Genomic DNA, 13166 nt, shown 5'->3' on the forward strand with positions numbered 1-13166 from the left:
CTGGGTTCGCCCCACAGATTCATGCAAAGTCAGACAGCAGGCTTAGGCTCCTCCCGGCCCCCGGAACAGTGCTCTGCTCTGCTCGAAGCAGCCTCCGGGAAGCCTGCCAACCCCTGGCCCTCTGCAGACGCTCTCTAATGCAGAACTGTCATCCAACCATCCCCCTGGGGTCCAGGTGCCTCCTCTTCTAGTTAGCACCTGCCCGGCGTCTGCAGCGCTTATTATCCACTGGATTACAGAGGGCCAACTTCAGGCAACGGTCGTTTCTACCCCCAAAATTATGGTGTGGTTTTTGATGCAAAGCGTTTTCTGGTAGGTGGTGAGCCACCTCTGAACATGGAGATGAAACCGGGAGGATAACAAACAAGCCTCATGACAGCTGAGAACTGGGATGAGACCACGCCCCTCTACAACCATCTCCTACCTTCCTTCCCCAAGCCGGCCAGGCGCTCCTGCCCACAGCCAGGACAATCCAACCATCACAGCAGAGTTGTGGAAACCCCCTGAATCCACGGATCCATCCTGGGTTATTTCACATCTGCACCACGTCTCAATAGCAAGCTCCTCCTCTTAAGCTCATCTCTGGCAGCTTCCTAGGTCTGGCTGGACCAGCATCCTGTAACACTTTCCGATGCATCCCGACTCGTAAGCCAGGCATCGGTGCCTCGTCTGCTGGGGCTCCTCCACGTTCCCTGCCCCCAGGCCCCTGCCATGCTACACCTCCACATCCCCCCATCTGACCTGCTTGTCCCCATCCTGCATCAGCAGCATTAACCCATCTCTTCCTTCTCCATCTCCCTGAAACTCTTCAACCTCTGGTACGGACACAGCTCTGGTCATATCCCATCGGTCCCAGCAGTTCCCGTTCACCAGATCGCTATGCACCCTGCAGGGCCCATGTAAAGCCGGTAGAAATAAATACTGTGGCATACTGGTCACCCACCCTCCAGACAATCATCGAACACAGACATGAGTGACAGAAAGAGTCCTGCGATGGCATCTGTGCTCAGCCTTCGATGTGAATTCTTTCCCTGAGCTTCTTCTCGATGGCATGCCTGTATTTTTAGAAGTGCATTAATTCCAAAAGCAGAGTAAGAAGCTTCTGGCGGTGGGCAGCACATTTAAAAAGCTAACAAAAGCCAACCGCCACCACCTGCAGAAACCCAGAACCACTCCAGGGCAAGAGAGAGGACAGGCTGGTAACATGGCCTGCCCCTGCCCTCAGGACACTGATGGCCCCGGGGCTGTTCTGGCCCAGCACAGAGAAGCCAGGATTCTGGTGTCGACAGGCGCCCCCATCACCCGGGCCCCTTACATGTATTGCTTCTGTTCTTCGTGGTACTGCTCCTTGTTCTCCAGGTTCTGTTCTAGAAGCATCTGGTTCTGCTGGCTCAACAGCTGGATCTGGCTCAAGAGGTGATGGTTTTCTTCCTCCAAGTTCCCCTTGAGTCGGGACAGCAGCTGAAATACAGATCAACGGTATCTTAAAAACGGTGTGACCCATGAGTCTGCTGCTAGGAGTCTAGCTTCCGAAGAAGAAGAAGAAGGAGAAGGAGAAGAAGGAAAAGGCCATGTGCGCCAAGACGTCCAACTTGGGCCTCCCCGGTGGCTCTGGTAAACAGTCTGCCTGCCGATGCAGGAAACAAAGGTTCGATCCCTGGTCCGGGAGGATCCCACAAGCCACGGAACAACTGAGCCCGTGGGCCACAGCTACTGAGCCTGTGCTATAGAGCCCGGGAGCTGCAACTACTGAGCCAGCACGCCCTAGGGCCCGTGCTTCCCAGCAAGAGAAACCACCACGATGAGAAGCCTGAGCACCTAAGTGGAGAGTGGCCCCTGCTCACTGCAACTAGAGAAAAGCCTGAGCACTAGAGAAGACCCAGCACAGCCAAAAGAAAAGAAAACAGACACCCATCTCAGTATTATCCAACTGGTGACAATGTGAAAGGACCCAAAAGGCCACTGCTCAATCTGACAGCCGTGGGCAACACATGGCTGCTGAGCACTTAAAATCAGCCCGAAAAACAAACAAAAACAACATAGCCAGTCCTCGCTGAGATGAGCAGGGCAAATACGGCAGGTCCTAAAGACTTAACTGAAAAACGGATGTGAAATATCTCATTAATGAGATTTTTTGCGGTTACATGTGGAAATGATAATATTTTAGGAATACTGTGTCAATAAAATGTATTACTTAGGATTAATCCCACCTGCTTCCTTTCACTTTTTAAACGTGGCTAACTTGACGATTTTACATTACATCTGGTAGCCACGTCATTGTTTCTAGGGGACAACTCCGTTCTAGCTGAGGGTCAGCAGACTTCTCTTGTAAAGAGCCAGGCAGCAAATATTTCAGGCTTTCCAGGCCAGATGGTGGTCTTTGTTGCAAGCATTCAACTCTGCTGTTGCAACAGGTGAGAGCCAGAGACAAGACGTACACGCACAGGTGTGCCCGACCTCCAATAAAACTTGACTTACCGGACGCTGACATTTAAGTGTCACAGCATTTGCACTTGCCACAAAAAAAAAAAAATTTTTTTTTTCCACTTTCTCAACCATTATAAAAATGCAAAAGTCATTCTGAGTTCACAGCCATACAGAAACAGGTTTATGGGCTGGACTTGAGTTTTGGGCTGACGATGGCCAGCTCTTGCTCCAGAGTATGTTTATGATGGTTGGTGTATAGCAAAATGACAAGCTTTGGCTTCAGACAGGCTGGGTGGCAGCAGGCTCTGGCCTGAAGTCCCCACGGAGACCCTGAAGCACGGCCCTGTGTGGCCCAGACCATGGCGGTGGGGCTCCCCGGGACAGTGTCTGCCTGTGTCGTGGCCCCCGCCTCCTCCACAGGCCCCAGTCCCAGCCCAGAGGGGCCTTCGGGCATCTTGGCACCCTGGCCTCTGCTTCCTCAGCTGTGATGCCCCGTGGGGCTACCAAGAGCTTAAAGAAGAAGGCCCTCTGAGGTGTTTCTCAACAAACAAAGGGTAAGAGGAGCTATGTCCGGGGTCCTGGCTATCCTGGGCCATCCCGGGGCTGGGGCGGGACCCGGCCACTCCTCCCCGCCCTGTCTACTCTGTCTTACTGTCCCGGGCTCGGCTTACAACTCCATCTGAGAGAGATCTGCTGCTGAACACAGTACTTTCCAACCGAGTGCACCAGAAGGCAGGGTTCTGCTCCTTTGGAGACCGGGGGAATGTGTGTGTAAGCTGCAACCTGACCACCCCGGGATCAGGAGCCACACAGCCAAACCCCAGCACGGGGAGAAAAAAAAAACAATAAAAACTTGTGACATTTCTCTAGAAGACTGCAGCTACTACATGAAAAGAAATGGAAAAATAGCATGGACACAGCCAAGAGGGAAGGAATAACACAGCACTCGGCTGTATGGCTGCACCTGCTCCGACCCTTTGCAAAAGGCAAAGATCAGATGCAATGGTGCCTCTGTATGCATCCTGACCAGTCGAGATGTCTGTTCCCCACCCAGACACCTCTGGCCTCCTCTCAGCCTCTGGACCACCTTCACTCATGTCCTCAGAGCACATGCACCAAGAAGGACCCATCTCAACCCTGCTGAACCAGAGGGCTGTCACCCCAGGGGACTCGTTCTGGTGTCCTGGGGCCCCACTACCCAGCCCCAGGCCTCACCTCGCAGTGGTTGTCCAGCTTGGTCAGCGAGATGTCCATGTTCTGGTGCTGCTCCTTCAGCTGGTCGAACCGGGCCTGCCAGCGGTTCAGCTCCAGCTGTGAGCTGTTGAGCGAGGTCTTCAGCTCCTTGGTGTGGGTGTGTAGTTCCTCGTACTCCCCCTTCAGCTGGTGGTGCAGGAAATTGACCCTGGGGGTGGTGGTGGGGGGGAGCGGAGAGCCACAGGGCTCAGGGCCAAAGAGCCTTCCCAGGCCTTGTCCCAGCTGTGCGACCTTAGACCAAACCACAACCTCTCTGGGCCTCAAAATGAGGGAGTTGAACAAAACCAGTGGTTTTCAAGCTGGATTCTTTGGGTTCCTGTGAAGGTAGCCCCGGTGCCCCCATCCTGTGCCGGGGCAGACAGCACAGGCAGGCTCAGACACCCACTCCGACAGAGCATCACTGTTATGATCTCCTCTGTAGTTAAGGCTCTGGCATATCTGCCTCCTTGGAAAAAAGGGTTCTGCTGCTGAAAGATTTTTTTAAACACTGAACCAGAAGATGCTCTAAAACTCTTTGTCTATGCTCAGCTCTTCTTCCCAGTTCCAAGCTCCTTTTCTAATTTCAACTCTCGAGATAAATAAAGTACGAGATGCTGGGGTATTATGTAAATCTGCTAAAATTATCATCATCATCATAACTATTATCTAACTGGGCTTTCTCAGGGGAGGATGTATAACAGAAAGCTCAAAGTACCAGGGGCTCAGGGACTCGATTTAGACGCAGATGGGTCTTTAGCTCACTGATTAAATGAATTAGGGGGTCGACATTTAAAATTGTGGAAGTTTCACATCAACATTCAAATGTCCACCTTCTTTTAAGACAACAAGCACAAACAAGAGGATAATCTGGAGGCCCAGGCCTGCCTCCCAGCTGACCACCTTGAGACCGAGTGGCTTCACCATGTTGCTGTCTGGTCTACGGCTGGCACTCATCACCCACGTGTCTGACCTGCCTGGCACCTGAGCCCACAGTCCTCTGTACCCATGAAGACAAGGACGTGGGGAGGAAGTGGCATCATGTGGCCCTGCCAGAGACCCGATTCAAATCCTGTCTCTGCCACTGACTACGAGCATCGGCCCCAGACAAGGCATTCAATCCCAGCTTGCTCCCTCATCTATTTTTAAAAAATGGATGATAATAATTCTATGACGGCTAAGAATCTGCCTGCAATGCAGAAGACCTGGGTTTTATCACTGGGTTGGGAAGATCCCCTGGAAGAGGGCATAGCAACCCACTCCAGTATTCTTGCCTGGAGAATCCCATGGACAGAGGAGCCTGGCAGGCTACAGTCCATGGGGTTGCAAAGAGCTGGACACGACTGAGCGACTAACACACACAATGATTCTGTAGATTCCTGTTACTCTCGGTGGTAACAGTCTAAGGTCCCCAAGACACTAAACCAGCTCTTAGGGAGAAACGTGGGGGTGTGTTCCCATGAACCTGGTCACACGTTTGTGTCAGCTGGTCAAGACACACCTCATTCAATGTGGTTTCTGCCTGTGATGTGCTCACAGCCACCAGCAGTGTACTCATGCCTGAAGGAAGCTTATCCGCCACACCTGTCCTCTCTGCAGTGTGCATCACAGCTCTGTACTTGGGAACAGGAGATGGCATCCCACCTGGGGGCCATTCACGTCATTGCCTGGGGGAGTTCTGCAGAAACTAATGCCTGTGGCCGGCGATTTGTTATGTAAGTGAACAATGAAACATCTCTGGTCAATAATGTTTAGGTAATAAAAGACGTTATTAATACAACTCCCATTAATAAGTTGTTGAACCACGAAACTGTCACCAAAAAGTACAAACCCACGAAAACCATGGTTCTAAACAGGCCAACGAAAAGGACGCTTGTTTGCAGCATGGGCTGCTGGGATCGAATACCTTGGGCATTCTTAGCTGGAAATGTGTGTGTCAGGCACTTCGAATATCCCGCCACCCTGGGCATGTCCTCAAAAGCGCCACAAGCGCTGATTTGGGGCTTACAGATGGAGGTGAGTTCATAAACAGGGAACCCGTGGGATGATGAATGTGCCTGTGGCTGACACAATCGTCATCTCAGGGCGGGAGGTGAGGACTGCCAGCTTACTGGACGTGCTGGCCCAGGAACCACACTGGTCCTTCCATCCCAGCACCATTCCCGGTGACCTCATTACCAACCAGCTGTTAGCATGATGGGCTGTAAAATACACGATGACCAGGAATACCCTTGACCTCAGGGGGCGCTGAGTGGGTGAGATGCCGCTGCCCACAGGCAGGCGGGCCCCGGGGCCCCAGCGTTTACCTGTCCAGCTCCTCCCGCAGCCTCTGGTTCTCGCTCGCGGCCATGGCGCTCGCCCTCTGCTCCTGCTGCAGGGCCTCCCTCTCGGCCCTCAAAACCTTCTCCAGCTCGTCCAGCTCCGCCTTGTGCTTCAGCATGTCGCTGTGCCTGCGGGAGGGGACACCCTGCTGGCAGCCCGTTCCCCAGCCTTTTGGCCCCACCGGTAACACACACCCCGGAAGACCTGAGCCTCCTCCGCGGGGAGCGAGGCTTAGATGGCAGGGAATCAGGAGGGTGGCGGCTGAGAGGAGTCTGAGCCAGCAGCCAGGGAGGCAGCGCCCGGTGGGGCGGTTTGGGGGTCTCTTCCAGCCCCAGAGCCAGGAGGTCCCTTCCTCCCACCCGACAAGCCTCCATAGTCCCCTCGATCCCCTGTCACCGCACCCTTCCTCCCTTGGGTCACCTGGAACTCCAGAACAATGTCTTCTGAACCCTATGCCCTTCTCTTAGGGATTATAAATAAGCTACCAGGTGGTTCACTAAGAAAGTAGTAGTCACTCAGTCGTGTCCGACTCTCTGCAACCCTGTAGCCCGCCAGGCTCCTCTGTCCATGGGATTCTCCAGGCAAGGATACTGGAGTGGGCAGCCATTCCCTTCTCCAGGGAATCTTCCTGACCCTGGGATCGAACCCCAGTCTCCTGTACTGCAGACGGATTCTTACCATCTGAGCTACCTATTCAGGTGGCTAAATAAGTTCACTAAACACAAATGGATTTCAAAGAAATCACAAAATAAACTGCTGGCTTCCAGTACAGGTAAGAGCTAATAAAGCTGCGAATCCCTGCTCGCCAGGGATGGGGGTGGGGTGGGTGAGCCCTTCCTGCTCCTGTCTAGCCTCGCCCTGGGGTCAGGGGAGCAGAGGCTTCCCGGGGACGGAGCGGGGGGAGCGGGGGTGTCTGGGCAGCTGCCAGAGGCCAGTTGTTCTCACACTCCAGACACTCCCCTGACCCAGACTTCACCCTCCCCCTCCACGTGCCTCCTTATACTTCTCCTCTGTCTCTGCACAGCCGTCTCTGGAGCTCAGCAGAGGACAAGGACGGAGTTCCTGATAAGCCTGGTTGCCCCTCCTACCTGCTGGAACCTTCTGAGCTCATGAAGACCTAAGAGTCCGCAAGTCTAGGCTTTTCCAGTCTTTGTCTCTAGACTCGCCGCCCCCCCCCGCCCCCCACCCCCCATCAGCAGTACATGGACCATGTGACTGGAGCCCAGGCTTCTGCCTGTGTGGGCGGGAATCAAGCTCGAGACCTGCTCAGGGCTCTGTTTAGAGAGGCAGACGTTTGTGTGGCCTTTACAGGGCACAGGCTCCCTGATGTGGTGCTGAGCGTGCGGCTCTGCCTGGCTTTCTGGGGTGATCTTTCTCAGGCAGGTTAATGATCCTGGGAAAAGTCATCCCAAGTCTGACAAATCAGGGCTGTGGGCTGACCATGAGGGTCCCCGGCTCCTACTTCCCTGCTGTCCCTGTCTTGGGACAGCGCACTGATCCAGCATCTCTCTGACTGTCGGTCACCACCCCACTGCAGGACAGGGCCCGGGCGAGTTTGGCTCATCACCAAGTCCCCAGTGGAAGGAGGCACCGCATTCAATAAATACGTGTTAAGAGAATGAAAGAGCAAGTGTCCGCTTTTAGTGTCAAAGGAAATGAATGTAGAGCCTTTGTCCCTGTGTGCGAGGGACCCAGACTCCTGAACCTGGCGTCCCACCGCAGACAGACCCAAAGAGCCTCCAGCCTGTCCAACAAGCGCTGGCTAACCAGTGGCTCTGTGCTGCACTGAGCCAAGGGCTACAGGAAAACCAGCGAAGAACTCCAGCCCAAATGCCACCTGCAAAGCCTTCCCCTGCTGAACACACATGAAGAGTATCATAAGACGTTATTATAACACAGAACAGGAGAGGTGAGAGCTGGGCATCGTGCTAGCTTCAGAGCTGAGTGAACACTTCCCACTCCACATTGTTAGTAAATAGGGTGCCTCCCCTACCCGTCTAGACTCAGCACCAAGCATGCTGCAGGTGTGTACAAAGGACCGCATGGGTATGGAAGGCACAGAGGAGGCTGGAAGGAGCAGTCTCACAGGAGCAGACGTCTCAGCAGGCCCTCAAGGACGGCGATCTGGGTTTATGAAGCGAGTGGAGGACTCCAGACAGAGGCAAAAAGGAAGCACCAGGTGAGTGGATGAATGAATGTCATCACCCCTGGCTCACAGCAGCATCAGGCACCCTCATGAAGCTTTGCTGGCTCCACACCCTCCCCTTGGTCTGTGATGAAACACTCTGCACTGCGGCTTCGCTGAGCATCGTAGGGCTGAGTCAAGGGAAACACTGCCAGCCGGGCCATCTCACAAGCAGATGATGAGGACAAGCGCTTCTGCTCACCCAACCCACTCGCCCTCGCCAAGTGTTAGAAAGGCTCTCCCTCCTGCATTAGAGCCATGTGCACATCACACCTGTCCCCAGGTGTGATGGGTCCTGCCACCCCTGTCCAGGAGCCTGGGATAGTCACTGATCTGCCGGGGCAGGCGCTCAGGCAATGCTGGATGACTGAACGTACACACAACCCAGGACCCACGAGCTGTCAACAGTGCAGAGTGAAGACTTGTGCATTTCAATGTGTGTAAATTCCATCTTAAAGTGTAGGGCTAGAGAGTGGAAAGTAAAGATGAAACAAAGAAGGCAAAATAGCGCTCACTGCCGAGGCCAGTCATGGGTCTACAGAGGCTTCACTGTACCATTCTGTTTACTTTATATATACTTAAAAGTTGTTTTCAAACTCTGGTGCTGGAGGAGACTCTTTAGGAATCTCTCTGACAGCAAGGAGATCAAACCGGTCAATCCTAAAGGACATCAACCCTGAATATTCATTGGAAGGACTCATGCTGAAGCGCCAATACCTTGGCCACCTGATGCAAAGAGCTGACTCATTGGAAAAGACTGTTTCTGGGAAAGATTGAGGGAAGGAAGAGAAGGGGATGAGATGGTTGGATGGCATCATCGACTTAACGGACATGAGTTTGAGCAAGCTCCAGGAGACGGTGAAGGATAGGGAAGCCTGGCGTGCTGCAGTCCATGGGGTCACAAAGAGTCGGACACGGCTGAGCGACCCCACAACAAAAGGTTAAAAAAAAAATGCAGCTCAGACCTTGAAAGGCAAGAACAGAACTGAGAAGGCAGGGTGAGAGGCATCACCGTACATGAGCTGCTATGGTGAACTTCCTCCTTAGTCTTGGTTTGGAGAGAAGAGAGAGGGAAGAAGAGACTCTGCAAGGGAGCAGGGACCCCACGCCAACAAGCAGTCTTGTTGGGTCTCAGCAGTCTCAGCCGGGACTGGCGGCGACCCCCCTTCTTCCCTGGGGGTCCTCCGGCCACTCGCTCTCCAGGGGCTCTCACTACGAACCGCCGAGGGAGACTCTGGTTTACTTCCCTTTGGGGAAAGTCCCAGTGCCCAGACGGCGTGAAGCCGCAGGCCAAGAGGGGACGCGAGGGGCACGGAGGGACACAGCCCGGGGGCCGCCGGCCGGCACGCACCTCTCCCCCAGCTCCTTGTGCTCCAGCTCCAGGTTGCGGTGCAGCGTCTTCAGGCAGCTGTGCTGCTGGATGAGCGCCTCGTACTCGGCGGCCTGCCGCTCGTGCAGCGCCCCCAGGTGCTCGTGATCCCGCAGCAGCGCCTGGTAGGCGGCCGCCAGCTGCTCCTGCTGCTTCTGCAGGTTCTCATGCTCGCTCTCCTTGGCCGTCTGCTGGCTCTGCAGCAGTGCGTACTGGGCGCTGAGCGAGGCGCTCTGGGAGGTCAGGGTGGAGTTCTCCACCTGTGAGAGGGAGGCGGGGACGGAGGCTGACACGGAGGCGGCGGGGACCACCCCCACGCCGGGGCAGGTAAAGACCCAGCTGGGACCAGGACCGTTCTACCCGGACTTGAGGAATGGCTGGGGGAGGCCGGACGGTGTAACAGACTGTCACACGATGCTTGGTCCTGAAGCCTCTCCACAGACGTGACTTTCGGTGGCAAATGAGGCCCTACCTATGAATAAGCTCCTTGGATACCATCTTTGAATACTCTTAAAAGCCTAGTTTTAAAAGAGCATCACCGAAGATACAGAATACCTGAACAACCTACCTTAACCTAACTGATAGCTACAGAACACCCACCCAACATCCAAAATTATGAGGAACTGCAGAGAAGGGAACACTTCCTAACTCATTCTGACGTCAGAATTAATTACCTTAACATCAAGATGAGACAAAGATCCCCAACCAAAAACCCCAACAAAACAAAACTACGAACCAATACCCTATTTCCTTATTTTGCTAGAACAAATCCCAACCTCTTTGCCAGTCTCTTGTTTATTGTCCCTGACCCATAAGTTACATACTTTCAAATCCCTTTCTCAGAAACTGCAATGAATAATTCTTTTCACAATCTATTAACTGTTAATAAATATCCACATCTTAAAATGCACGGTCTAGAACACTCGTTTGGCTAGATGCTCGCAACAGACACTTGATGCTCCATTTCACTCGTGGAGATGAAAAATTCACATTTGCTTCAGAAAGACTCTGCCAGGTCCTACGGTAAAGAAACGTGCTTGACTCAGTTGAACTCAACTTATTTGATTCCAGAATCTCTTTTTCCAAGAAATTCCTAAGAACATCTCAAGAAAGAGATTTTGGGAAACAGACAAGACTGCAAGTAAAAGCAGGGAAATGAAGTTTTTTTAGCCTGGGCAGCCATGTGGTTCAATCACTGAAAACTACTTTCAAAGATCCTGAGACTAGGAACCATGGTGTACAATGCATCTGCTAAAAACGAAACCCCAAACTCTCCCTCTGCTTTGTCCTGCTGGCTGGGAGTCGTGAGAGGGCTGGGCCGGTCTCTAGGAGACAAGGAGCGTCCTCCCTGTGGGGCTGGCCCCCCCGGCCCTCACCTGCAGCTTGGCCGTCTGCGTCTGCAGTGTGGTGTTATGCTCCTGTAGGAAGGTGCTCTGCTTCTGCAGGGTCAGGATCTGGCTGCTGAAGGCCGTGTTCTGGGTCTCCAAGTGCTGCAGCTGTTCCTTGAGCAGCTGCTTCTCAGCCTGCAGGGCCGCATTCTGGGGGAGGGAAAAGCATGGGACCAATCAGACGCCAGTTCTGTACCTGCTTCCCTTGTGGCTCAGCTGGTAAAGAATCCACCTGCAATGCGGCACACCTGGGTTTGATCCCTGGGTTGGGAAGATCCCCTGGAGAAGGGAAAGGCTACCCACTCCAGTACTGTGGCCTGGAGAATTCCATGGACTGTATGCAGTCCATGGGGTCGTAAAAAGTTGGACATGCCTGAGCGACTTTCACTTCACTTCTTCCGTACCTGCTAACTGGTGGCGGGGACCTGAGTTGTTGGGAATGGGAACCCTCAAGAGTTAATGTTTTGGGGGCCAAAGCCAGAACCCATCAAGTAAGAGAAGTAATACTTTCCCTCTTAGAAAGACAACAGAATCAGAAAAAAAAATTTTTTGTCCATGTTTTCATGATAGAAATGAATACACACGATGGGGATATTGCAAGGAACCTGAGCACGTGAGTGTGTGACAAGGGTGAGCTGGAGTTACAGCTGCTTTCTTTAAAGCTTTCTGTCTTTAATGCGTCTCTGTTTTCTGTCCCTCACCCTGAGAATGCATGTCTGAGCTCTCACAGGACAGAGTCAGGGCCTGTGGCCATAGCTTCATCCCACTCGGGTGACAGCAGATAGGTTAAGGCGGTTCATGCTCTGCGAGGCAAATAAAGGCCAAGCAAAATACGCCACCGACTGGGCTGGAACGTGTGGGTTGTGGTCGTGGCCTGTCCCTTACCAGTACAGGGCTTAGGGTCGAGTTTCTTACACTCTATCTCATCTTTTTCATCTGTCAAATGAAAACCATCACTATCTACTTCATAAGGCCATTGGGGGACATCAAAGGACGTCAAGGGTTTAGACATGCACAGACAAGCTTGTTCTGTAAAGGGCTGCTGATGCTGCTGCTAAGTCGCTTCAGTCGTGTCTGACTCTGGGCGACCCATAGACAGAAGCCCACCGGGCTCCTCCGTCCCTGGGATTCTCCAGGCAAGAATACTGGAGTGGGTTGCCATTTCCTTCTCCAATGCATGAAAGTGAAAAGTGAAAGGGAAATCGCTCAGTCATGTCCGACTCTTAGCAACCCCATGGACTGCAGCCCACCATGCTCCTCCGTCCATGGGATTTTCCAGGCAAGAGTCCTGGAGTGGGGTGCCATTGCCTTCTCTGCTGTAAAGGGCTAGACAGAAAATATTTGGGAGTTTGCTGGTCGTGTGGTCTCTGTTTCAACACTGACCCCCACCATCACCATGGGAAGGCAGCTCCACACAACATGGAAGCCAAGGGTGTGTCTGTGGGCCAATAAAATCTTATTCATGAAAACAGGTGGAGGACCATGGTGGACGGGCAGTCGACCCCCCGCAGAGCACTGAAAGACAGAACCCCATGGAAACAGTGTGCGTGTAGACGCTCCAGGCCCAGTGATGTGCTGGGAGGCAGAGAGTGCGTCTTCAGAGAAGATGGGCACACACCCTTTCAGTTAGAAAGCCTGAAGGGGGACCTCCCTGGTGGTCCAGTGGTTAAGAATCCGCCTTCCCACGTGGGGGACACAGGTTCGATCCCTGGTCCTGAGCGAAGATTCTACGTGCTATGGGGCAACTATGCCATGTACCACAACTACTGAGCTCATGTGCCAAAACTAACATCTGACATAACCAGAAATAAAGGAACAATTTAAAATAAATAAATCAAATGCTCACTAAAAAAAGAGAAGAAAAAAAGGCTGAAGGGATCTCAAGTGGAAAGGAGCTCACAGGACCTGCCAGGAAATACAATAAGTGGCTGATGAGACCTGCGTCAATCTCAACAGCTCCTGCTGCCTGGGGTCCTTCCTGGTGATGGGAATTCCCGTTCCACCTATACGACGGTTCACGGATGGCCTCTCCCCACTCACGTTGCGCTCCAGCTCAATGGCCCGGTCCTTCACACGCAGCAGCTCCATCGTGGCCTCCTTGTGGATAGGCGCCCAGGGCTCCTTCCCTGGGTGACCCTCAACTGACGTCCCCATGGGGTGTTTGAAAGAGTTCTGCGCCTGCGTCCCCCCTTCCTGGCTCTGCTTGAGGATCTCACACTCCTTCTTCAGCTGTGGGAACAAGGAA

At 53.3% G+C, this 13166-nt stretch overlaps 1 protein-coding gene across 5 annotated transcripts in view; it reads right to left on the minus strand.

Annotated features, from left to right (window-relative positions):
• The window catches only part of CCDC88C (coiled-coil domain containing 88C), a 142157-nt gene that overhangs the window by 21711 nt on the left and 107280 nt on the right, over positions 1–13166 (minus strand). For all 5 annotated transcript variants that reach the window (XM_043921745.1, XM_043921744.1, XM_043921746.1 and 2 more), the window contains exons 18-23: positions 12962–13150; positions 10910–11071; positions 9516–9793; positions 5964–6107; positions 3643–3829; positions 1316–1461 (exon numbers count right to left, since the gene is read on the minus strand). In XM_043921745.1, the coding sequence (XP_043777680.1) occupies positions 1316–1461; positions 3643–3829; positions 5964–6107; positions 9516–9793; positions 10910–11071; positions 12962–13150 (1106 nt within the window). The remainder of the gene's footprint in view (positions 1–1315; positions 1462–3642; positions 3830–5963; positions 6108–9515; positions 9794–10909; positions 11072–12961; positions 13151–13166) is intronic.

This window comes from Cervus elaphus, chromosome 13 (genome assembly GCF_910594005.1).
Source record: "Cervus elaphus chromosome 13, mCerEla1.1, whole genome shotgun sequence".
Lineage (NCBI taxonomy): Eukaryota > Metazoa > Chordata > Mammalia > Artiodactyla > Cervidae > Cervus > Cervus elaphus.